The sequence below is a fragment of the Cibotium barometz genome, chromosome 32 (genome assembly GCF_041138505.1).
Source record: "Cibotium barometz isolate CiBa-2024 chromosome 32, ASM4113850v1, whole genome shotgun sequence".
Lineage (NCBI taxonomy): Eukaryota > Viridiplantae > Streptophyta > Polypodiopsida > Cyatheales > Cibotiaceae > Cibotium > Cibotium barometz.
The window spans coordinates 19563751-19589904 of NC_141077.1; the positions used below are offsets into that span (position 1 = coordinate 19563751).

Sequence of the window (26154 nt, forward strand, 5' to 3'; positions counted from 1 at the left end):
AAAAAAACAATTCCCACTGGTGGATTGCCTGGTATCATAATCACCAGCCCAATCTGAATCACTGTATGCATAAAGCTGTAAGCTGCCCCCCTGGGATAGAACAAACCAAGATCCAGGGTACCCTTAAGATAATGAAAAATGCGTTTGACTGCTTGCCAATGCTTTGTGCCTGGGCTGTGCATGAATTTGCTCAACAAAGACACCCCAAAAGATATGTCTGGCCTTGTGTTACACAAGTAAATGAGGCATCCCACTGCCTGGCTGTAAATGCCGGCCTCAAAAGGCTCTCCAATATCATGCATAGTAAGCCGTACACCTGGTTCTACCGGAGTAGAAATGGGCTTACATTCATCCATGTGAAACCTTTTTAGCAAACTTTTTATGTACTTAGTTTGCTGCATAACAATGCCATCATCTGTATGCATAAACTGTATGCCGAGATAGTAGTGTAAAGGCCCCAAATCTGACATATCAAATTCAGCTTTCAAATCAGCTTTGAAATCTGAAATTTGTGCTTTGCTAGTACCTGTAATGAGCATGTCATCTACATACAAGATGACTGAGAATATCGGCATCGGTTTTCTTCACATACAATGTGCTTTCAGCTGGACTATTCTCTGGTTAGATGAGCATGTATCTTATCATACCAAGCTCTTGGAGCTTGCTTTAACCCATACAATGCTTTGTGTAACATGCATACTTTATGTTCCTCACCAGGAACTACAAAACCAATGGGCTAATTTACATATACTTCCTCCTATAAATCCCCATTTAAGAATGCAGTTTTGATGTCCAATTGATGCACTTTCCATCCTTTATGTGCAGCCAATGCAATCACTGATCTTATTGTGGTCATTCTCGAAGTAGGAGCAAAAGTCTCTTCATAATCTATTCCCTTTTTCTGTGAGTAGCCTTTAGCCACAAGTCTTGCTTTGTACCTGTCAATAGTACCATTAGACTTTCTTTTGACTTTGTACACCCACTTTGTTCCCATGACATGCTTGCCTTTAGGCAATTCCACAAGATCCCATGTATTGTTCTTCATGATAGAAGAAATTTCAGCTTGCATAGCTTGCAACCAATGCTCATTTTCATGTGCTTCTTCATAAGAAGAAGGCTCTTCTGAATCAAAGAGACCACCCATTGCTAATGCAGACTACCCACGTTCAAAGCATGGCTGGAACTAGCCCTTGTTCTACCAGTGAGTGGAGCTGCAAGTTTGCTTTCTTGCAAAGTTTTCAGCAACCATCTTGGCACTGACTTGGCTGTGTCTATGGCTGTTTGCTCTTCCCTGACAAGATCTTCCACTTCTTCCATAGAAGGGGGCTGAATGGCGGGCTGTTCCACATGTTCTACATGAGGATTTTCTTGTGTAGGGGCTGGCTGATCTGAATCCCCCCTAATTGCAATGGGTAAAAGTCCATCAAACATGTCCTGTATGCCTGTATCATTGCTTTTATACAAGTTGTACATGGGCTGTTCTGAATTTTCAGCAAATACCACATCTCTACTGATAAAAATCCTTCGTGTAGTTGGATTATAAAGACGGTATCCTTTGCTCTCATTGTTGTAGCCCACTGTCATGGCCCTGTGAAAATGGAGCAGGACAAGTGTGGGCATGGTGGTTGCAGAGTCAGAATATTTTATGATTCACATGGGGGGTGCCCGGACAGTGTTTAAAGATGTGTGGACAACCCTAGGTGTGAAGGGGGAACATTAAAACATTAACTTTTAATGTTTATTAAAGTTGCCCCTAGGCCTTAGTGGCCCTAGGGAACTTATTAAGTTGGGGCCCTAGGGATTAACTTGGAAAGGAGTTTTCTCTCTCTTCACTCTCTCTCCTCCCTTTTTGGGGAGTCGTGTAGCAAAAGTGGAGTCTCTCTCATGCGCATGAAGTACAATCGTGGGAAAGCTGAAGAGGAGGAGAAGGCGGCTGTTTTGCTGCAGACTGTTGCTGTTTTTCTGAAGAAACCAGCCGTACAGCACTGTACGGCCAGTACTGGACTCTCTCTCTCTCTCTCTCTTTCTCCTCTGTTGCTGGCGGCGCACAGAGCAGCTGCTGGTGGCTGCGCAGAAGCCCTAAACAGGCTGTACAACCTGTTTTCCAGCCCAAACCCTACTGTACGACTGCCGTACAGTGTACGGGCAGTCAGGTACAGCAAGTACAGGTGCAGGTGGTGCTTTTCTGAGTGCTGGACAGACCTGTGTAGGCTGATTCAGGCAGGTACAGAAGTGGACAGCAGGCTGTTTATGCAAGTACAACGCCTGGCACGTATCCCGAGGCGGTACAGACGGGTACTGTGCTGATTTTCAGATCTGTACTTTTCAAGGACAGCATAGGAGTGAGCATCAGGAGGAAGATACAGGCAAGTGCAAGCACACGTGTGAAGCAGGATTGTGGGTTCAAGTGCCTGCAGGCACAGATTGGTGCTGTTGCTTCCTCCAGAGTTGTTTCACGAGCTGAACTTGGTAAGCCTTGACTCTGTTCATCTATCTCTCTTTCTATTGCTTGATGTCTGCTACAGGTATGTGTTATCTGGCTCCTTGTGAGAGGAGGAGTATGGCAGATTGACAAGGGATTAAGACAGAGATTGAACAGCATATGTATGTTGAGCTGAGAAGATGTATCATGCTCTTGAGTTATGCCAGATGTATGCCCATGGCTGGCCTGCTTTGTGAACTTGGCTGATCAGAGGGAGGCACAGTGTGTTGCTTGAGGACACAGATCTGTGTGCATAGATCCTCTGTGCTGAGAAGGAATTGTGGGCAGTCAGATTGGACTTACAGGTGTAATCTCTTGGCTGGTTTTTGTGTTGTACTCAGCCATACATATTATTTTAATGGAATAAAGAAATACCGCAAGGGGCGCCAAGCTTTGGGGCCAACAGGTGTCGCTGTGTTTTCAGATTTGGGCACTCTAGCCTCAATCTGTGTTTTGTTTTTCATCTAGACTACAAGTGGACGGGTGATTGCTCCTACCGCACTCTGGTGTTCTATCAGAGGCCGGTTTCAAGGTTCCATTGCCGGGATAAATCATCAACTTTCTGAAGAGGGTGAGCTCGTGGTTGTTTTGGAGAAAGCCATCGCTGAAAATTCAGCAACCATGTCTGATACAGAGGAAGAGTACTTCTATCAAGAAGAAGAAGAGCAAGAGACTTCTCCTGAAAGAGATGTATCTGAGGATATTTTTGCAGGAGAACAGGCTGCAGATGTTGAGCCTTATGAGGATGTAACACAGCCAGAAGATGTGCATAGTAAAGAGGATGATGATGCTCGGTTCAAAGATCGCTTGGCTGGTGTTATGGATACTTTTATGCAGCTCACACAGAGCGAGAGATTTGCTGAATTTATGAGATCTCGCTCAGAGCCCCGCACAGAGCCCCAGAAAAAGAAGAAGAAGGTTCGTTCGAAGAATCTTTCTCATGGTCATAGTGGTACCACTCCACAGGATCCATCTCCTGCACAGTTTCCGAACATGCAGCATGCTTTTGGTGCAAACCCACAGAGTTCCTTCTATGGACAGCCACCTATTCCTCAGCAGAACATGCATCCAGGGTACTTTGGTGGTGGCTCAGTGTTTCAATCCATGACTGGGGGTTATCCTCAGGGAGGCATGGGTATGTATGGGCCTTTTGGAGCCAATTTACAGCCTGGCATGCAAGGGAATATGTATGGTGGTATGCAGTCCGGTATGCAAGGAAATGTGTTTGGAAGCATGCAACCTGGAATGCAAGGCAATATGTTTGGTGGCATGCAGCCAGGTATGCAGCATGGAATGTTTGGAAACATGGCTGGGATGTATGGTATGCCTAGTGTTGGAATGGGAAATGTTGACCCAATGATGGGTATGAATGTTGGGGGCAGCAATCTCACGAAACCACTTCCATATGATAATCTAACGCCTATGGGAAAGGCAAAGGATTACAAGGAAGGGGGAGCTGCAGTGAAGTTTGACACTTTCAGTGGGGCCAAGGATAAATTGAAGGCACTTACCTTTTTACAGCAGTTTGATGCTGCTTTTTCTGGTGGGAATTACACAGAGTCCTCGAAGGTGAGGAAAGCTGCCACTTTTCTCAAGGGCAATGCTTTGCAGTGGTGGTCTACTCTTCTTTTGCAGGGCATAGCACCCACCACATGGGTCCAATTCAAACAGGTTTTCTCTTCCGTATGGCTCACATCTACATTTGAGGTGGATGTTATGACAGCATGGCACAAGCTGGATGCTTCAAAGTGTGATAGTTTGGAAGACTATAACAAGAAGTTTTGGGAAGCTCTACTCCCAGTGACTTCTTATCGTGCCGTGCCATTATCTGAGCAGGTAGAGAAGTATTGTTGTGGGCTGCCCAAGGAGGTACGCGATTACTGTATAAAGACAAGAGTAACGAACATGTCACAGATGATTGAAAATGCTATGACAGCTAATGCGTTACTCACAGGTGGTTCATCTGGATTTAAGGGCAGTAAGAAATTGGGCAAGAAAGCTGAAAAATTTGGGCATGCTTCTCGTGATGCTAAAGGGTCTACAGAGACAAAGTATAAGAAGTTGCCAATGCCCAAAAGGACTTCTGAGGAAAGACAGGCTTTGAGAGATGCTCAAAAGTGTTTTTACTGTACTGAAGAGGGGCATATGTCATTCAATTGTCCCAAGAGAACGTCCAAGAAGGATCCTGACAATAAAGGAGAGCCCAAGCCAAAGAAACCAAAGCCTTCTGCAGGTTTAGTTCCTGATCTTGTGGGTGAGCAGCTAAGTGGTGAAGCTACAGAGTTGTGCAGGGCATGGGGCAAAGTGAGAGATCAGAATGCTTTGATCTTCTTTGACACAGGTGCTAGAGCCAACTTCATTTCACCAGATTTGGCTGGCCGATTGGGGATTCGCGCAGAGGAGATGGGGCCGTTACATGAGGCAAATATGGCTTGTCCAGGGTATGCAGAACCTGTTACTCCTATCATTGGGAAGCTTCGGCTTCATTTGCAGGGTTATGTGGACAGCGAAGAGTTCTTCATCATGCCTTTGGATGGCTGTGATGTTTTGTTGGGGATGCCATGGTGCCACAGGGTACATGCGGTGGTGGATACTTACAATAGGAAAATTACTCTGACTCATAGAGGGAAAGAGCATGTATTGGATGTAAAACTCAAAGGGGAATCTGTTCCTATTGTATCCGCTTCGGCGATTTCATCAGTAATGAAAAAGCATCTTTCCGCGTACTTGATTTATGTAAAGGATGCACAGGATGATGAGTCTAAGTCTAATTTGTCAATGTTAGATAAAGACAGGGCTGATTTCTTAAATGAGTTTCAAGACTGTTTTTCCGAGTCATTGCCAGGAGAATTACCTCCTGAGAGGCCAGAAGATCATGCCATAGATCTGATTCCTGGTAGTACTCCACCGAATAGACCGCCGTATCGTGTTAGTGCAGCCCAACAGGAAGAGATTATGAGTCAGGTGCAGGAGCTTCTAAATAAGGGGTTGATTCAGCCTAGCTCATCACCCTTTTGCTCACCTGTGCTCTTAGTGCAGAAGAAGGATGGTTCTTGGCGCATGTGTATTGATTACAGGGCGCTGAATAAGAATACCATCAAGAATCGATTCCCCATACCAAGGATCGATGACATATTGGACCGCTTACAGGGCTCCACAGTTTTTAGTCGTATTGACTTGAAAAGCGGGTATCATCAGATACGCATTAGACCCGAGGATGTGCATAAGACAGCATTCCGAACCACGTTTGGGTTGTATGAGTTCTTGGTTATGCCCTTTGGTTTGACAAATGCGCCTGCCACATTTAACAGAATGATGGCAGGATTTTCCGACCTCATAGAGAGTTTGTGGGCACATTCTTTGATGATATGATTGTGCATTCACAAACTGAGGAAGAGCATAGAAGGCATTTGGCCATTGTGTTTGCAGAACTCAGAAACCATAGGTTGGTGGTTAATGGCAAGAAGAGTGAGTTTTTCTTGCAGGACATACATTTCTTGGGGCATATTGTGTCTGGTCATGGAGTCCGTATGGATCCAGCAAAGGTGGAAGCAATACTTAATTGGCCAGCTTTGAGGACCGTGCATGATGTACGCAGCTTTCTAGGATTGTGTTCCTATTACAGGCGTTACATACGGCACTTTGCTGAAATTGCTTCGCCTCTTCATGCTTTGACGAAGAAAGCAACTCCGTTTAGATGGGCTGATCGGGAAATTACAGCATTCAAAAAGCTCAAAGAAAAGCTTACTTCGGACCCAGTATTGGTGTTACCGGACCTCCGAAAGGCTTTTGTTGTCCAGTGTGATGCATGTGGAAGTAGCATTGGTGCAGTTCTCATGCAAGAGGGACATGTGATAGCCTATGAGAGTAGAGTTTTGCAAGATGCTGAGAAGCATTTACAGGTGTATGAGAAAGAGATGTTGGCTGTAATTCACGCTCTTTCTACATGGAAACACTACTTGCTTGGGGCTGATTTCACTGTGCAGACAGATCATCAGACCTTGCGTTACTTCCTTACGCAGACTAAGCTTTCAGAGAAGCATATGCGTTGGGCAAACTTTTTGTCAATGTTTCACTTCCAGATTGTGCATGTGGAAGGCAAAAAGAATGTAGTGGCAGATGCTTTGTCACGCAAGCCACAGGTTTCTGCTGTTTCACTTGCTTATCATCATGAGCTTGATGAAATGAAAGAGCAGTATGCCCATGATGAGGATTTTGAAAGGTTGTATGATCAGATGTCTGAGGGTCAGCGGCATGAGCATTACACTCTCAGAGATGGGTTTTTATTGATGCATGGCAGACTGTGTGTTACCAGGCCATTGCGACTCAAGGTTATGATTGAAAGTCATGCTCCACCGTATGCAGGTCATAGAGGTATTGACGCCACGGTCAAAGCAGTGGAGACTTTCTTTTATTGGCCAACCTTGAGAAGAGATGTTGATGCCTTTGTGAGGCAATGCATCGTATGTCAGAAGGTAAAGTTTGACCGTCAGAAGACACCAGGGTTATTACAGCCTTTACCTATTCCGGATAGACCTTGGGAGAGCATTGCCATGGATTTTGTATTTGATCTTCCACGGACACAAACGGGAAATGATGGTATCTGGACAATCATATGCAGGTTCAGTAAGCAGGCTCATTTCATTCCCGTGAGGAAGACAATTAAAGTGGATCATATGGTGAAGTTGTTCATGGCGAACATCTTCAAGTATCATGGCTTGCCTACATCTATCATTAGTGACCGTGATCCACGGATGACGAGTTTGTTTTGGAGAGGGTTGTTTGACAACATGGGTACAACTCTCAAGTTTTCATCGTCATTTCATCCATAGACAGATGGTCAGTCAGAAGAGGCTAACTCTACAGTGTTGGATCTTCTAAAGTGTTATGTGTCAGAGCACAAGCAACAATGGGAAAAGTATCTTCCTTTGGTGGAGTTTGCATATAACAACACTGTACATAGCTCGACAGGCAAGGCGCCTTTTGAGATTGTAGAAGGAGGGAAGAAGATACCACCCATTTTGCATACAAAGGATAAGATTTTTGAGGCTGATCAGTATGTGGAGAGCTTGGATGAAGCTTATCGGAGAGTTAAGTTGGCCCTCCAGAAAACTCAGCAGAAGCAAAAGAAAGCCGCAGACCGTCACAGACGTGATTTACAGTTTGCATTGGGTGATTGGGTTCTTTTGCGTTTTGAAAAGGCTAGACTCAAGAAGATGAAGGGTAAAGAGCGCTTATTCCCTAAGTTGAGTATGCGATATTATGGGCCTTTTCAGGTTTTGGAAAAGATTGGTGAGGTAACCTATCGTTTGAAGTTACCAGATCACTGGAGGATTCACAATGCTTTTCACGTGAGTCTTCTTAGACCTTTCCGTGGGGATGTGCCTGAGGATGTATCAGATGAGGCTCAGCCGGAAGTTGAGGAACTTGATGAGGTTCTGATTCCAGAGCAGATACTGGCACATAAAGAAAGGAAGGTACGAGGTAAAGTTTCCCGTCGCTATCTTGTGAAGTTCAAGAACTATTCACCGATGGATGCGAAGTGGATGGAGGAAGGTGACTTAACAGATTCACCTCAGGTTTTGCAGCTTTATCTCGATGCCTTTGAGTTAGAGCCGACTCTTATTGTGGCTCATTCAGGTTCAGCAGAGCATGGGTCTGGAGCATTACCTGATGCTCAAGAGGGGGGTAGCACCTCCACTCCCTTGATACAGACAGGCTCAGATGACATCTAGAGGTCGCTTGGTGCAGATTTTATCTCATCCGAAGGTACTGAGGCTGACAGTACATCTGTTTATGGGACTTCTATGATATATGTGTACTAGTCACATGGAGATTTTTGTGGATATGTATGGTTCATAGTGGTATACAACTTGGACTATTACTATGCCATTGGTTTGCAGTGAATGTTGATACATGTGTATGGCTCAGAGAGATTGGGACGCTGATCTTGCCATATTGTATATTTCACTTTGGATATTTTGATGCATCACCAGAATGCAATCGAGGACGCTTGCCATCTTTCAAGAGGGGGGTATGTCATGGCCCTGTGAAAATGGAGCAGGACAAGTGTGGGCATGGTGGTTGCAGAGTCAGAATATTTTATGATTCACATGGGGGGTGCCCGGACAGTGTTTAAAGATGTGTGGACAACCCTAGGTGTGAAGGGGGAACATTAAAACATTAACTTTTAATGTTTATTAAAGTTGCCCCTAGGCCTTAGTGGCCCTAGGGAACTTATTAAGTTGGGGCCCTAGGGATTAACTTGGAAAGGAGTTTTCTCTCTCTTCACTCTCTCTCCTCCCTTTTTGGGGAGTCGTGTAGCAAAAGTGGAGTCTCTCTCATGCGCATGAAGTACAATCGTGGGAAAGCTGAAGAGGAGGAGAAGGCGGCTGTTTTGCTGCAGACTGTTGCTGTTTTTCTGAAGAAACCAGCCGTACAGCACTGTACGGCCAGTACTGGACTCTCTCTCTCTCTCTCTCTTTCTCCTCTGTTGCTGGCGGCGCACAGAGCAGCTGCTGGTGGCTGCGCAGAAGCCCTAAACAGGCTGTACAACCTGTTTTCCAGCCCAAACCCTACTGTACGACTGCCGTACAGTGTACGGGCAGTCAGGTACAGCAAGTACAGGTGCAGGTGGTGCTTTTCTGAGTGCTGGACAGACCTGTGTAGGCTGATTCAGGCAGGTACAGAAGTGGACAGCAGGCTGTTTATGCAAGTACAACGCCTGGCACGTATCCCGAGGCGGTACAGACGGGTACTGTGCTGATTTTCAGATCTGTACTTTTCAAGGACAGCATAGGAGTGAGCATCAGGAGGAAGATACAGGCAAGTGCAAGCACACGTGTGAAGCAGGATTGTGGGTTCAAGTGCCTGCAGGCACAGATTGGTGCTGTTGCTTCCTCCAGAGTTGTTTCACGAGCTGAACTTGGTAAGCCTTGACTCTGTTCATCTATCTCTCTTTCTATTGCTTGATGTCTGCTACAGGTATGTGTTATCTGGCTCCTTGTGAGAGGAGGAGTATGGCAGATTGACAAGGGATTAAGACAGAGATTGAACAGCATATGTATGTTGAGCTGAGAAGATGTATCATGCTCTTGAGTTATGCCAGATGTATGCCCATGGCTGGCCTGCTTTGTGAACTTGGCTGATCAGAGGGAGGCACAGTGTGTTGCTTGAGGACACAGATCTGTGTGCATAGATCCTCTGTGCTGAGAAGGAATTGTGGGCAGTCAGATTGGACTTACAGGTGTAATCTCTTGGCTGGTTTTTGTGTTGTACTCAGCCATACATATTATTTTAATGGAATAAAGAAATACCGCAAGGGGCGCCAAGCTTTGGGGCCAACAGGTGTCGCTGTGTTTTCAGATTTGGGCACTCTAGCCTCAATCTGTGTTTTGTTTTTCATCTAGACTACAAGTGGACGGGTGATTGCTCCTACCGCACTCTGGTGTTCTATCAGAGGCCGGTTTCACCCACAAAAATGCATTTAATTGCTTTGTCATCTAGCTTTGTTCGGAGTTGTTCTGGCACATGTGCATATGCCAAACACCCAAATGTACGCATATAATCCACTGTTGGCTTTCGGCTATACCAAGCCTCAAATGGTGTTATGGTTTTCAAAGCTTTTGTTGGACACCTGTTCAACACATGAGTTGCACACATTATAGCTTCCATCCAAAATTTGTGAGGCAACTTTTGTGCTTTCACCATGCATCTTGCTATCTCCATGAGAGATCTATTTTTTCTTTCAGTTACACCGTTCTGTTGCGGTGTATAAGGCACAGTACATTGGTGTTTGATGCCCTTTTGAAGCATATAATCCATGAATGCATTTGACATGTATTCTCCACCTCTATCTGAGCGGAGTGTTTGGACTTTACATCCACACATATTTTCAGCCATTTCTACAAAGTGTCAAAAGCATGTAAACACATGTGCTTTCGCTTTCAAGGGGTAAAGTAAGCCCAAGCAAACCTGGAGTAGTCATCAATGAATGTGACAAAGTAAAGATGCCCCCCTATGGATGGTGTCCGCATTGGACCACATACATCACTATGTATGAGTTGTAATTTACTTTCAGCTCTAACAGCTCCATCTTTGGGGAATGGTTTTCGTTGCATCTTTCCCAAAATACACCCCTCACATACATGTCTTGGTGGAGACTCAAGAGGTGGCATATTATCAACCATATGATGCTTCTGCAAAAGCATCAAACTCTGAAAATTTACATGCCCAAAACGAGCATGCCATAGCTCTGCATCATGCATAGCAGGAGTGTGGGCAGCCACTGTATTTGCATCATAAGTATGCTTGTCATAGCTGTCCAGCTTATACAAGCCTTTGTATCGTGTTCCAGAAGTGACTATTTCATAACCCTTTGATGGGTCTTTTACCAAACACTTCCCGTCTTCAAATTCAACCTTTAAACCTTGGTCGTTTATGGTTGAGACAGAGAGCAGATTTTTCTTTATCCCTAGAACATACAATACATTTTTCATACATATATTGGCACCATTGGCTGCAATAAGTATGACATTACCAATTCCCTTTACTGGATATGTGGTATGATTTGCACATGATACAGTGCGGCCATTTGAAGCATAAACCAAGTGCTGAAATACATCTTTGCATGAAGTGATGTGGCTCGAAGCACCACTATCAAAATATACCATGATTCATTCTGTCTGTCAGATGCAATGCAAGACATATCAGTGTCTGAAGCACTTGGTGTGTCACTAGTGCATGTGACCAAAAAAGTGTAGTCTTCCTGGATTACATTAGCTGATTGCTGTTCTTTTTCATCAGAAGAGTCTGCTACTGCATTGCCTGCTTCTTTCCTTTTCTCTCTTGCAATCCGCTTCCTACATTCACTGATGTAGTGTCCAGGCTTATGGCAGTAGTGACATTTGCCCTTCTTTTTGGGCTTGTTTGCATCCCCTTTGTCAGACTTTTCACCACCAGAAGAGGGCTGTCCATGACCAGCCTTGCTAGACTGTTGTCCCCCATGCCTAAAGCTCTTTGCTTCACCTTTATCCTTGGCTGTAAATGCCTTGTCTTCACCACGGTTGCTCGATAAGTTTGCTCTTGTTTTTTGCTCTTCCTGCAAGAGTAAACCCACGAGCTCTTCAAAAGTGACGAGATCACCACCTCCTCTCATTGAGAGGTTGAGAGAGGTGTGAAAGCCCAAGTAGGAAGGCGGTAAAGAATGAAGAGTGTTGGTGACCATCTGTCTGTCTGGGATAACCTCATCAATGTTGAGCAATCGTTCCTGCAAATCTTTCACTTTGGTGAGATGATATGCCATGGAGTCACCCTCATCCATAGAAAGAAGATCCAATTGCCGGCAACTCTTGCCTCGTTGCGTACCTGATACATTGCTTCCAATGTGTCCCATGCAAGCTTCGATGTCTTGCAAGAACGAATGTGCGGAATAATAGTCCTTTTCACTGAAAGGGCTATCAATGACATGGCCTGTGCATCTCTAGAGTCCCATCTCTTCTGCTCTTGTGTGGGAGCAGGTTACATCAGGAGCTCTTTGAGCACCTCCCCTTTGAGGCGTGTATGGTAAGTGGGCGTGTGTCATCACCACACACGATGCCCCAAAGCCCTTTGGCTATAGCAAATTACGGATCATGAAACTCCAGAGGGAGTAGTTAGATCCATCCAGCTTGTCCTCCTGGGTGAGCACACCAAATACATCTGTAGCATTCTGTGCCATGTCAACAAAATATACCTGCAAGCAAACCAAGCACCAATGTGCACTGTCAGGCAACGAAATGTCCTGTGCAAATGTATGCCTGCAAACCAAAGCAAGTGTAAACCTGCACCAAATTGTCCAATTACACACAATGTGTATACATACGCGACAAATCACGTCTCGAATGCCCAATTACATGCTCCAATCTGAAAATCCCCAATTTTTATGCACTCCAATCCCTTCAATGTGCATCTAATTGGCCAATTTTCACAAAAGCCCCAAATTTTTGCAAATGAAAGAGGTTCAATTTGCTGATTTTGACCTCAATTTTGAAAACCCCCAAAATGCAATTTTCAATTTTGCCTCAAATTGAGAAATCCCCCAAATTGCACCTGCAACTTTCCTTTGAATCTGACTTGCATAGAAGTCATAGTAACAAGAAACGGCGTTTCCGCCCCCTGGAAACGGTTCGGGCGTTTCCGGAAACGGCAGGCCGGCGGAAACGCCATTTCCGTACATTATTTTTTTCAGGTTTAACGGGGGGGGGGGGGGGGGGGCGTGTGCATTTTTTCCATTTCGCTCTCCTTTCCTGCACTTCTTCGAACCCTGCGCCTATCACCACAAGGGCCCAAGGCTCAAGGCCAAGGCCCTAAGGCTCAAGCCTTTGCCCCCAGTGCCCCCCACAAGGCCCCAAGGCCTGTACTCTGCAGCAGCCTCCTCTCCAGTCTCACAGGTGGCTGCCAGGCAGCCCATTCTTCAAGGCTTCAAGGGCCAAGGCTCAAGCCCAGCTTCCAAGCCTCCAAGGGCAAGTGTTCTCGAGGGCAAGTGCTTTCAACTTCAAGTCTCACTATGCCTACAGATCCCTATTGGCAGTATGCAACAAAAGGGGATGGATATGTCGGAGGTGGGGGTTCCCGCAAGTGGAAATGCAATTTTTGTGGATATGAAAAAACAGGTTCAGTGACCCGGGTAAAAGACCATTTGGGGCATGTCCCGGGCAGAGATGTCGCTTTATGTCAAAATGTGCCGCCCGATGTATTGGCATCACTTGAGGGTTGGAGAAAGCAACGCCTTGGTTTGGATGTTGGTGAGCAACATATGGCAGCACATGCAACAGGTGAAGCATCCTCGAGCCAAGTGGCCTCTTCAAAGAGGACTAGAGTTGAGAGCCAGACAGATGTTGACAGTGCACATGTATCTTCGAGTGTGGGTGAGGGCCCTAGTGCAAAGAGGACGCCTTTACCTAGTGTGGAAGTGCCTGCAAAGGGTTCGTTGCAAAGAGCAAGCATTACAGCAGGCTTGCAAAAGCAAGCCATGAAGGAGGCAACAAGGGAGGTCACGTGCTTGTTTATACGGTGTGCTATCTCTTTCAATGTCGCTCGCACTATACAATGGAAGAAGACCATGCGGGCTGTTAGCCGCATTGGCTGTGAGTGGGAGGGTCCCTCGGCTGAGACAATCGGCACACGAGAATTAAAGAAGGAGAAACTCAACGTAGAAGGCCAGCTTGAGTTTTTGAAAGAAACATGGAAGAAATATGGCTGCACTATCTTATGTGATGGATGGTCAGCTGTACGCAAGAGGAATGTGTATAATGTGCTCATCTCCTCTTGCAAAGGCACCATGTTTTACAAGGCCATTGATGCATCGGCTGCGGGTCTCACCGTTACAGGTCTCTTTATTTGGGGACACATCAAGAAGGTGATTGAGGAGATTGGCCCACAAAATGTTGTGCAGGTTATTACGAACAATGGAAGCAATTGTGTCTCCATGGGGAGTATGTTGGAGGATGCATTCCCAACAATTGTGTGGACCCCTTGTGCCTCCCATAGTCTTGATTTATTGATTGAGGATTTGGGGAGAATTTTTTGGGTTAGCGAAATCTTTGCCACCGCGAGGAGCATTGTCAAATTTGTGACACAAAGACCAAAGGTTTTGAGCACGTACAGGGCTAATAGTACCTTGCAGCTTCTCAAGCCATCCACTACGAGGTTTGCATACATGTTCATAGTGCTTGAGCGGCTTCTTCGTGTGCGGCCAAATCTGATTCGCACTATTAGTTGTGATGCATGGATCCAGTCGGGTAAGAGTATGACCCCAAAGTTTGTGGATTTTAGACGCAAGATCCTCAATGAAGCATGGTGGGAAGAGGCAGAGGCATTAGTGAAGACCTTAAATCTCATCTACACGGTCTTACGCATTACGGACATGGAGGGGAGTACACTAGGCCTCATTTATGAGTACATGGATAGGATCGGGAAGGCACTAGACAACAATGCCTACCTATCTGTAGAGAGGTACGTACTTCTTCGCTCATGACTCATGGCTCATGAGCCTTTGCCAAATTGCCTTTTTGTCTTGGCTCTTTTCTAAGTTCTAACTTTAAAGTCTTTCTTTGGTTTTGTTTGTTACTTGTAGAATCGCGGAGATCAAGGAGATTTGGCAAAACCGTTGGGTTTGGTTTCATAGACCAATCCATGCTGTGGCTCATGTGTTGCATCCTCTATGGCGTAGCGAGGATCAGCTTGAGTGTGAGGAGCTAAACGATGACTTCCAAACCTATGTGGAGAAATGGCGTGGTGGCAATTTGGAGATGTTGCGATGCTTAGAGGATGATCTCCTTGCTTTCCGCAACAACACTGGCTACTTCACAAGACCTACTGCAAAACTTCGAGAAAGGCAGCTTCAGCCGGTCTCATGGTGGGAGAAATATGGACATGGTGTGCCTACGTTGGTGAGTAAGAAGCCCCTCCGCTTAAGCTTTAACGGCGACACCTTATTTGTATAATGTACTAATCCTAAATCTGCTCTTTGAACAGAGACGTCTTGCCATTCGAGTCCTCTCACAAGATTGCAGCTTTGGAACTTGTGAGAGGAATTGGAGCACATGGGCGCTCTACCATACGAAGAGGAGGAACAAGTTGACTACAGCCCAACTTGAGCGTCTTGTTTTCTGCAATTGTAACTTGAAGCTTCTTGAGCGGGCAGCTATGGGTCCTGAGCCAATGCAAGTGAATGTCGACAAGATTGACATTGAGAAGGTGCGGGATATTCCCACAATTCTACAAGAGGACCGAGATCTTTACACTTTGCTTTACGAGGAGGCCACAACACCAGTTCACGACACACGTGGTGGTTGTCGTAGGAGAGGGAGGCCGGCTGCAGCTAGTACTAGTGCTGCTAGAGAGGAGGCAATTGGAGAGGACTCATCTTCTTGCAGGGAGGACACACGCGAGAGCCATGAGGACTCTCAGGAGGATTCAGACTCCTCGGGTGCTTCAGATGAGGCTCAACAGTGATCACTGATTCACTGATGTTCCATGTTTTTTGTTTAGTTTTTCTTATCCTTAGGGATTATGGACAGCCGGCATGTCGGTTATTTTGTAGTTTTTGAACCTCTGACTCCCAAGTTTGATGATCATTGCTGATATGTATGATGTATTATGATCACAATTTGCAGCTCGCTATGTATGCTTCGGCCTTCAGTCTTTAGTTTTTTTATGGTTCACATGAATTTGCCGCGACATCATACATGTCCATTATCTACATTCTGTTAAGTGTTATGATTCTAATGTCCACTTGAGTCTTTGATGTGTCTTGTTTGAGGTCTCTATGCATGTTTTTTGCATCTCTTGACATAAGTTTATTTAATAGGATGTCTCTATGCATGTTTTTTACATGTCTAAAATAAATTCAAAAGAAACTCCGTTTCTTGCCGTTTCTGACCTCGCGGAAACTCGGAAACGCCGTTTCCAACCCGGTCCGAACCGATCGTTTCTGCCGGTCCAGGTTACTATGACAGAAGTGTGCAAAATCTGCATATGACCTGCACTGAAATGGCTGCAAATTTTGTATTTGGGTTTGACCAAAAATGTGTACTAGGAATACCTTGTAGTTGCAGAGTGTAAATGATGTTAGGCGGGGAGCACACAGGCGACTAGAGCTGATGGTGGGAGCCGGCGGAGCTGGGAACTCAACGAGGAGAAGCACTTGGAGCTGCAGGCGGGTGCATGTACGTGGCAGCCAGGTGGAGGTGTCGGGCCAGCCAAGCGAAGTCAGAGTCGGGTGCTGGGCAGGTGTCGGACCAGTCAGAGGCGGGCGCTGGGCGGTGGTGTTGGGCCAGTCAGAGGCGAGCCCAAGCACACGTAGCAGCACTAGGACCCGCCGGCGGCCTTGGGCTAGCACGGAGGGCGCAGGCAGGATCGCGGGGGCCTGGAGCGGGCTGGCAGCGTGTGGAGGTTGGAGCAGGACGGCGCAGTACTGCGTGCGGAGGTCGGAGCAAGACGGACGGATGCCGTGGGAATGGAACAGCAACGGGCGACGGCGGTCGGGACAGAGCAGTGACGGCGACGCTGGCGGCCTTAACGGAACAGCGACGAATTGCCGGCCGGAACGGAACGTCGAAGGCGGCCGGGACGAAGATGTGACGGCGCGGCTTTGGATGGCCGAAACGGAGCGCTGTCGGATGAACGGAGCAAGTACGGTGCTGGGCGGCGGTGGGGCTACGGGCACTAACGCTGGTGGCTGGATAGGGCGGTGCCGCCCGCGAGCCGAGCGGTGGTGGTGGGCTCCCCACTAGTGCCGCCCGTTTTTGGTGGCTGACGGAGGCAGAGGCGGTGGAACCGCTGATCGGAATCGACGGACGGAACTGTCGGACGGACGGACGGCGACGGAAATCCGCAGAGCGACGGAAATTTGCAGGTTTTCTTCCAATAGCAGAATTTCAGGGCCAGCTCCCAGCTCTGATACCAATTGTTGGGTGTTGGACTCACACACTCACACACACAAACCTTCACATTAGGGTTAGGTGCAGGGTAGAGAAGCTCACACACAGAAATGAGAGAGAGAGAGAGAGAGAGCCAAAAGTGTGGTATCCACAAAATGCAGGTCAACCCTTGCATGTGTGCCACATCCTTATAATATAGAAGTACAAAATATTATATGTTAGAGTGTCCTTTCACACTTGATGTCCGAGGGGAAAAACCACATGGGAAAAAGTGCCCTTGGTTAAGCCCTGTTCACACATAGCACTACCATAAGTAAGGATGTAATGAATGTAATCTTCTTGGCATTGGTAAGGACCATAGAGTCAATATATAGGCATAATTTGTAATTTGTAATTTGTCCAAGTGTGCACTTATTACGTGTCCTCCATAGAACGTAGGGGGTTTAATTTCCAATTGCTTTGTTTTACTAGCTTGCAAAAGATGATAAAGAGTCTTAAGATTGCCACCTTCCACCTCAGGAGGGATGTTGCCTTCATTGTTTGGTATTGATGCTCTAGTGTCGACTATTGGTACATAATTGGTATGAAAATGGTGATTCGTCTGCAATTGTTGGATTTGAGAAGCCAGAATCTCGAAGCTGCTGTTGAATTGTTTCAACATCTGCTGCAAAGCTTATTACCAGTCAGTTGGAGCTGGACTGTCAGGATGGTGGATCTGGTCCTCCATAGTAGTAGGGTTTTTATTAAAAAAAAACCATAGATCTAGATTTTGACACCCAAAGTGGGTTGTGTCTGCATGATGATGAATTTGCGGGTTTTTCTTGTATAGACAGTCCACCTTTTTAATGTTATGAAAAATTGCACATTTAGCCATTTGTGTATGATAGAGGAGAGGGGCACCGAGCTTACGTGCTGCATAGAGGACAATGATTTTTTTTTCAATGCAGATAATGTAGCCCCCCCCCTTTTTTTTTCTTGTGTGTGCTGGCCATTTACATGGCTGATTGTTTTTGATTTGTCCTTTTCAAAGATGACAAACTGTTATCTTTTTTTAAAAAAGCTTTCTTCTGGGATGGCCACGTTTGCATATATGAAGGGCTGATGGTTTTTTTTGTTTTTTTGTTTTTGTTTTTTTTTTGTTTAGATGACGTAGTCGTGGGCATAGAAGAGCATGTTAGGGTGGCTAACGTTTATTTTTTTTGGGTTTGGTTGTGTAGCGATGGCTATTCGCATGCGTGTAGGGGGGCTGGCTGGTCGTGGTTGCTGGTAGTTGGCCAGGCTGTGTACGAGACGTTTTGAAAGGCTTAATGTAAAGGCCTTGGGACATAAGGCTAAGGCTAATGGCCTTAATGTTTTGTATAAAAAAAAATTACACTTGTAATATTTGAAGAGTTGTGGCTTTCCATAACGAAGAGAGATGATCGGAGAAGGTGATGATTCAGGCTTTCAGCCCATAAGGGACGCGATTGAAGCACCTTGGACAGAATGTCTACGACTTGATATATTTTTAGAAATGAAGTTTATGGGGGGGGAACCGTTTGAGACGTGGCAGGACAATAGATCAGAGTGAGACAAGTTATCACTTCAGCTCTACACTTGTCATTGTAGCTTTTACTTGCCATTCTAGCTCATGAGAGCCCCAAATCTATAAATTGGAGCCCACTCTCATCATTGGGCAGGCTTTATTGCTGCAAACTGGCCTCTACCATGTTGGCAACTCTTCTCTATTTTGGTGGTTCTCTACTCTAGGTTATGGCTCTACCACCGTTATAGGCTGCCCTAAGGCTGGTTGCTCTCTCTCTCTCTCTCTCTCTCTCTCTCTCTCTCTCTCTCTGTGGAAGGTTGCCCATGAAGTATATTGGTTGTTGGGGACTATTTGGAAGGCTTCCGTTGCAAACAAATATTGAAGGCAAGGATATTTAATCATTTTATTATGATTTTCAGCCATTGGGCGTTTGTCTTCTTAATTGGTTATATATGGACAGCCATTGGGCATGTTCCTGGATTCATCTAGGTATATAATTCAGCCGTATTAGCGGACATGCAGATTTCACATTGTGAAGTTTTCGTCCTAGTTGCGGCCAGTTGATATTGTGCTTATTCTTTCGATCTTTAGCGGTGCATTTGCCCTATCAACTATTTATTTGCTGAACTAATTCTTTCTATTTGCTACTTCCCTTAGTGCTAGGCTTCATTATGGCTGAGTCTGCCTTGCATCTCTAGAGGTGTGACAGAAACTTAGTACGAAGGGCTTTGTGTGAATATATCCTCTTATTTGTGTGTGTGTGTGTGTGTGAGAGCATATCTTGATACAGAGTTCTACACCCTCTGTCATGGCCCTGTGAAAATGAAACAGCACAAGTGTGGGCATGGTGGTTGCTGAGTCAAAATATTAAATGATTCACATGTGGGGTGCCCGGACAGAGATAATGATGTGTGGACATCCCTAGGTATGAAGGGGGGAACTAGAACATTAATATTTTAATGTTATATGTGTGGTTGCCCCTAGGCCTTAGTGGCCCCTAGGGAACTTTAATAATTATTAAAGTTGGGGTCCTAGGATAAGTTTGGGGAGGAGGGGAGAAGCAACGTGGGACTACTGTTTTACTGTTTTCTGCTGCTGATTTTCTGTGCAAACCTACTAGTCCAGCCCACGTGTGCAGGCCGTATAGAGTTGTACGACTGCAAGTACAGTACGGCTGCTGCAGATTTGCTCTGCTGGTACAGGCAGCGTTGACAAAGGTTGAGCAGGTACAGGCAGCGCTGTGGGTGCTGCTGAGGCTGTACTGCAGGTACAACTGTACGGACAGCAGGTACAGTTATCTGTACGACTGTTGATAGGTGGTTGTGCTGCAGGTACAGAACTGTACCATCAGGTACAGTCGAATACAGCAGGTGCACCAGTAAACTGAGGTGATAGTAGTACTGTCCGTATAGTTCTCTACGGACAGATTCAGTCAGGTGTGCAGAGGCTGTACGGACAGGTACAGCATCCTTAGTTGCACACAGAGTTTTTCCAGGAGTTTGGTTGGTGCAGAGAACAAGTGATTGCAAGGGAAAGAGTACTGACAGTCGTTGTCAAGTGCAGACTGGTACAAACTGTTCCCCGGGTGCAGGATCATGCACTGACTTGGTAAGCTCTGAACTTGTTCATCCGTCTTTCTTTCCATTGGCTTATGTCTGTTGCAGATTTGTTCTTTCTGGCCCCTTGTGAGAGGAGGGGTATGGCAGATTGAAAAGGGTGGAAACAGAGATTGGGACAGTGAATGTATGTTTGTGCTGAGATGTTGAATCATGTGCATGAGATATGCCAAATGTATGCTCATGGCTGCCCTGTTAAATGGTCTTGGCTGATCAGAGGGAGGCACAGAGTGTTGCTTTGAGACACAGATTTGTGTGTGTGAATCCTTTGTGCTAAGAGGTATTGTGGGTTGTCAGATTGGACATACAGGTGTATTCTCTTGGTTGATTTTGTTGTACTCAGCCTTACATATTTTTGAAATTGAATAAAGAAATACCGCAAGGAGCGCCAAGCTTTGGGGCCAACAGGTGTCGTTTGATTTTCAGATTTGGGGCACTCTAGCTCCAATCATTTATGTTTTCATATCTAGACTACAAGTGGAAGGGTGACTGCTAGTCCACCGCACTTTGGTTTCTACCAGAGGCCGGTTTCAAGGTTCCGTTGCCGGGACCAATCATCAACTTTCTAAAGGGGGTGAGCTCGTGGTTGTCTCGAGGAAAGTCATCGCTGAAAAATTCAGCAAGCATGTTTGATACAGAGGATGAGTACTTTTATCATGAAGAGGAAGAGCAAGAGACCTCTCCTGAGAGAAATGCATTTGAGGATATTTTTGCATGAGAACAGGCTGCAGATGATGAGCATTATGAGGATGTAACACAGCCAGAAGATGTAATTGGTAAAGAGGATGATGATGCTCGGTTTAAAGATCGTTTGGCTAGTGTTATGGATGTATTTATGCAGCTCACACAAAGTGAGAGGTTTGTTGAATTTATGAGATCCCGTACAGAGTCCGAAAAGCAGAAGAAGAAGGTTCGTTCTAAGAACCTTCCTGAGGGTCATAGTGGTGCCAACTCACAGGATCCATCTTTTGGCCAGTTTCCGAACATGCAGCATGCTTATGGTGCAAACTCACAGAGTTCCTTCTTTGGACAGCCATCTATTCCTCAGCAGACTATGCATCCAGGTTATTTTGGTGGTGGCTCGGTGTTCCAATCTATGACTGGGGGTTATCCTCAGGGAGGCATGGGTGTGCCAGGGCCTTTTGGAGCTAATTTTCAGCCTGGTATGCAAGGGAATATGTATGGTGGTATGCAGTCCGGTATGTTAGGAAATATGTTTGGGAGCATGCAACCTGGAATGCAAGCAAATATGTATGGTGGTATGCAGCCAGGTATATATAATGGAATGTTTGGAAACATGGCTGGAATGTATGGTATGCCAGGTGTGGGAATGGGAAATGTTGACCCAATGATGGGCATGAATGTTGGGGGCAGCAATCTTGCGAAGCCACTTCCATATGATAATTTAACGCCTATGGGTAAGGCGAAAGATTATAAGGAAGGGGGAGCTGCAGTGAAGTTTGATACATTCAGTGGAGCCAAAGATAAATTGAAAGCACTTAACCTTTTTACAGCAGTTTGATGCTGCTTTTTCTGGTGGGAATTACAGAGAGTCCTCTAAGGTGAGGAAAGCTGCCACTTTTCTCAAGGGTAATGCTTTGCAGTGGTGGTCTACTCTTCTTTTGCAGGGCATAGCACCCACTACTTGGGTACAATTTAAATAGGTCTTCTCTTCCGTATGGCTCACATCTACATTTGAGGTGGATGTAATGACTGCATGGCATAAGTTGGATGCTTCAAAATGCAAAAATTTGGAAGATTATAATAAGAAGTTTTGGGAAGCTTTACTCCGAGTGACTCCTTACCGTGCAGTGCCTTTGTCTGAGCAGGTAGAGAAGTATTGTTGTGGGCTGTCCCAGGAGGTACGAGATTATTGTATCAAGACTCGAGTAACAAACATGCCACAGATGATAGAGAATGCTATGACAGCTAATGCGTTACTCACTGGAGGATCATCTGGGTTTAAAGGCAGTAAGAACTTGAGCAAGAAAGCTGAAAAATCTGGGCATGCTTCACGTGATGCTAAAGGGTCTTCAGAGACACGGTATAAGAAATTGCCAATGCCCAAGAGAACTTCTGAGGAAAGACAGGCTTTGAGAGATGCTCGGAAATGTTTTTACTGTACTGAAGAGGGACATATGTCATTCAATTGTCCCAAGAGAAAGTCCCAAAAGGACTCTGACAATAAAGGAGAGCCCAAGTCAAAGAAACCAAAACATTCTGCAGGGTTAGTTCCTGATCTTGTGGGGAAACAGCCAGGTGGTGAAGAGACAGAGTTGTGCAGGGCATGGGGCAAAGTGAGAGATCAGAATGCCTTGATATTCTTTGACACAGGTGTTAGAGCCAACTTCATTTCACCAGATTTGGCTGGCCGATTGGGGATCCGTGCCGAGGAGATGGGGCCATTATATGAGGCTAACATGGCTTGTCCAGGGTATGTAGAACCCGTTACTCCTATCATTGGGAAGCTTCGGCTTCATTTGCAGGGTTATGTGGACAGCGAAGAGTTCTTCATCATGCCACTTGATGGCTGTGATGTTTTGTTGGGTATGCCATGGTGCCACAGAGTACATGCGGTGGTGGATACATACAATAGGAAAATCACTTTGACTCATAGAGGGAAAGAACATGTATTGGATGTGAAACTCAAAGGGGAATCTGTTCCTATTGTATCCGCTTCGGCGATTTCATCAATAATGAAAAAGCATCTTTTCGCGCACTTGATTTATGTAAAGGATGCAAAAGATGATGAGTCTAAATCTAATTTATCTATGTTAGATAAGGACAGGACTGATTTCTTATGTGGGTGTCAAGATTGTTTTTCCGAGTCATTGCTAGGAGAACTTCCTCTTGAGAGGCCAGAAGATCATGCCATTGATCTAATTCTTGGTAGTACTCCACCGAATAGACCGCCGTACCGTGTTAGTGCAGCCCAACAGGAAGAAATTATGAGTCAGGTGCAGGAGCTTTTGAATAAAGGGTTGATATAGCCTAGCTTATCACCCTTTTGCTCACCTGTACTCTTAGTGCAAAAGAAGGATGGTTCTTGGCGCATGTGTATTGATTACAGGGCGCTTAACAAGAATACCATCAAGAATCGATTCCCCATACCGAGGATCGATGACATTTTGGACCGCTTACAGGGCTCTACAGTCTTTAGTCGCATTGACTTGAAAAGCGGGTATCATCAGATACGTATTAGACCCGAGGATGTGCATAAGATAGCATTCCGAACCACGTTTAGGTTGTATGAGTTTTTGGTTATGCCCTTTGGTTTGACAAATGCACCTGCCACATTTAACAAAATGATGGACAGGATTTTCAGGCCTCATCGAGCGTTTGTGGGCACATTCTTTGATGATATGATTGTGCATTCACAAACTGAGGAACAGCATAGAAGGCATTTGGCCATTGTGTTTGCAGAACTCAGGAACCATAGGCTGGTTGTTAATGGCAAGAAGAGTGAGTTCTTTTTGCAAGAGATACATTTCTTGGGGCATATTGTGTCTAAGCATGGAGTCCGTATGGATCCAGCGAAGGTGGAAGCAATTCTTAATTGGCCAGATTTGAGGACCGTGTATGATGTACGCAGCTTTCTAGGATTGTGTTCCTATTACAGGCGGTACATACGGTACTTTGCTGAAATTGCTTCGCCTCTTCATGCCGTAACAAAGAAGGCAACTCCGTTTAGATGGGCTGATCGGGAAAGTACAACATTTAAAAAGCTCAAAGAAAAGCTTACTTCGGATCCAGTATTGGTGTTACCGGACCTCCGAAAGGCTTTTGTTGTCCAGTGTGATGCATGTGGAAGTAGCATTGGGGCAGTTCTCATGCAAGAGGGACATGTGATAGCCTATGAGAGTAGAATATTGCAAGATGCCGAGAAGCATTTACAGGTTTATGAGAAGGAGATGTTGGCTGTAATTCACGCTCTTTCTACATGGAAACACTACTTGCTTGGGGCTGATTTCACTGTGCAGACAGATCATCAGACCTTGCGTTATTTCCTCACGCAAACTAAGCTTTCAGAGAAGCATATGCGTTGGGCAAACTTTTTGTCTATGTTTCACTTCCAGATTGTGCATGTGGAAGGCAAAAAGAATGTAGTGGTAGATGCTTTGTCACGCAAGCCACAGGTCTCTGCAGTTTCACTTGCTTATCATCATGAGCTTGATGAAATGAAAGAGTGTTGGGGTAAAGGCATTATGCTCACCCTTATAGTGTGTACAAGCCCATAAGTTATAGTACATAGTACACTTAGTACTTTTAATGTACTAAGTGCACTATGTGTACTAGTGCAATATACATGTGTGATAGGGGAGTCACACACTCATTCCCATGAGTTGACTTATCCCCACAACTCTCTCTCTCTCTCTCTCTCTCTCTCTCTCTCTCCCTCCCTTCTCTCTGTGTACGTCTCCCACATGAACTCTAACCCTAATTCTTCTTCTCCCATTCAACTGGTATCAGAGCCCTGGTTTTAGGGTTTTGTTCTCAAGTGCTGCATCGCTGGCTTCTTCGTGGAGCTTTGCCATTAGCCCACTCGCTCATGAATCACTGGCTCGTAGGGGTTTCTTCTTCTATTAGCATCTGTAATTAATTCAGTGTGCAAGTGAGACGTGTGGACACGACGAGTGGCTGGGCGAAATCGGGTCAGCCCACACGAGGCAAAGGAGTACTAGTCTTCTTCCCCCCGTCCATATGGAACCTCTGCAAAACTTTGCCAATGTATTCCTTCTGAGACAAATACAACACATGCTGATTTCTGTCCCGATGTATCCGCATACCCAAAATGTGATTTGCATCACCCAAATCCTTCATATCAAAGGTTTGATGCAGCCTCTTCTTCAAGGCATCCATCTCTTTACGAGATTTCCCGGCAATCAACATATCATCAACATACAAGATGAGGATCAAGAGACTGCCATCCAAAGCTTTCTTGGTGTATAAGCAATGATCTATGTCACTTCTCCTGAAATCCTGAGATTTCATGAATGTATCAAATTTATGATACCATTTCCTTGGTGCCTGTTTGAGCCCATAAAGACTCTTTTTCAGCTTGCATACAAGCTTCTTCTTTCCATTTACTGCATAACCCTCTGGCTGTTGCATATATATCTCCTCATGGAGATCACCGTGAAGAAAAGCAGTCTTCACATCCATCTGAATCAAATCCAGATCATCATGAGCAACCAAAGCTAATACAGCTAAGTGTGGTCATTTTGACCACTGGAGAGAAGATCTCCTCAAAGTCCACACCATATTCGTGCTTGAAGCCCTTAGCCACTAAACTTGGCTTTGCATCTGGTGCAACTTTGAGCCTGTAAACCCATTTGCATGGCAAAACCTTCTTGCCTGCAGGCAAATGCACCAACTTCCATGTTCCATTTTTGTGCAGAGAATCCATCTCTGACTTCATGGCACGCTCCCAAAGAGCCTTGTCTGCCCTCTGTAAAGCCTCCTTATAACATGAGGGCTCCCCACAGTCAGTGAGCATCAAGTAGTCAACCCCTGGAACAAACCTGTCAGGGGCTCTGGAGGGTCTTGTGGACCTCCGTACCCAATGACCATCATTTGCAGGTTGCTGTCCAGCCTGCATATCACCCATTGGTGGCTCCTGTTCCATGCCATAAGGCTGAAATATCATGCCCGGTATTTCCTCTAACTGTGGTATATCCATAGGGATATCTTCTGCCATCTCTGGCTGTCCATTTGGACCATTTTTAGCACCATTTAAGGGCTGGTTTTGCTGCTGTAATGGCTGATTTACAGCCCTTGGTTGTTGTCCATGATGTCCATTATCATCAAAGATGACTCTGCTAGGCTCTTGTTGCCTTGCAGGCTCCTTATACATGCATGTTTCATCAAAAATGACATTATTGCAGCGTATAATCTTTCTATTTACGGGATCCCAAAGTCTATACCCCATTTCACCTCTGTCACCATATCCTAGGAATATGCATTTGTGAGACTTAGGATCAAGTTTGGTGCGCATTTCCCTGCGTATGTGCACGTACGCAACGCAACCAAACACTCTCAAGTGCTTGTATGACGGAGGCTTCCCTGTCCATACTTCCTCTGGCACTTTTCCACCAAGCCTCGTGTTAG

General features: G+C 45.5%; 2 protein-coding genes across 3 annotated transcripts in view; both read left to right on the forward strand.

The window, feature by feature from the left end:
- Positions 1-26154, forward strand: part of LOC147619906 (autophagy-related protein 8C-like) — a 56258-nt gene that overhangs the window by 5630 nt on the left and 24474 nt on the right. The gene's annotated exons all lie outside the window — the stretch shown is intronic.
- Positions 14551-17205, forward strand: LOC147619907 (uncharacterized). The gene is made up of 2 exons (XM_086772666.1): positions 14551-14913; positions 14999-17205. Exons 1-2 carry the CDS (start codon positions 14773-14775, stop codon positions 15476-15478), a joined length of 621 nt encoding a protein of 206 aa, XP_086628792.1. The 5' UTR covers positions 14551-14772; the 3' UTR covers positions 15479-17205.

Excerpts from the sequence above, each read along its gene's own strand:
- LOC147619907 (XM_086772666.1), top strand. The coding sequence starts at position 14,773 with ATGTTGCGATGCTTAGAGGATGATCTCCTTGCTTTCCGCAACAACACT. Across the intron at positions 14,914-14,998 it reads GACATGGTGTGCCTACGTTG|AGACGTCTTGCCATTCGAGT; the intron begins GTGAGTAAGAAG and ends CTCTTTGAACAG.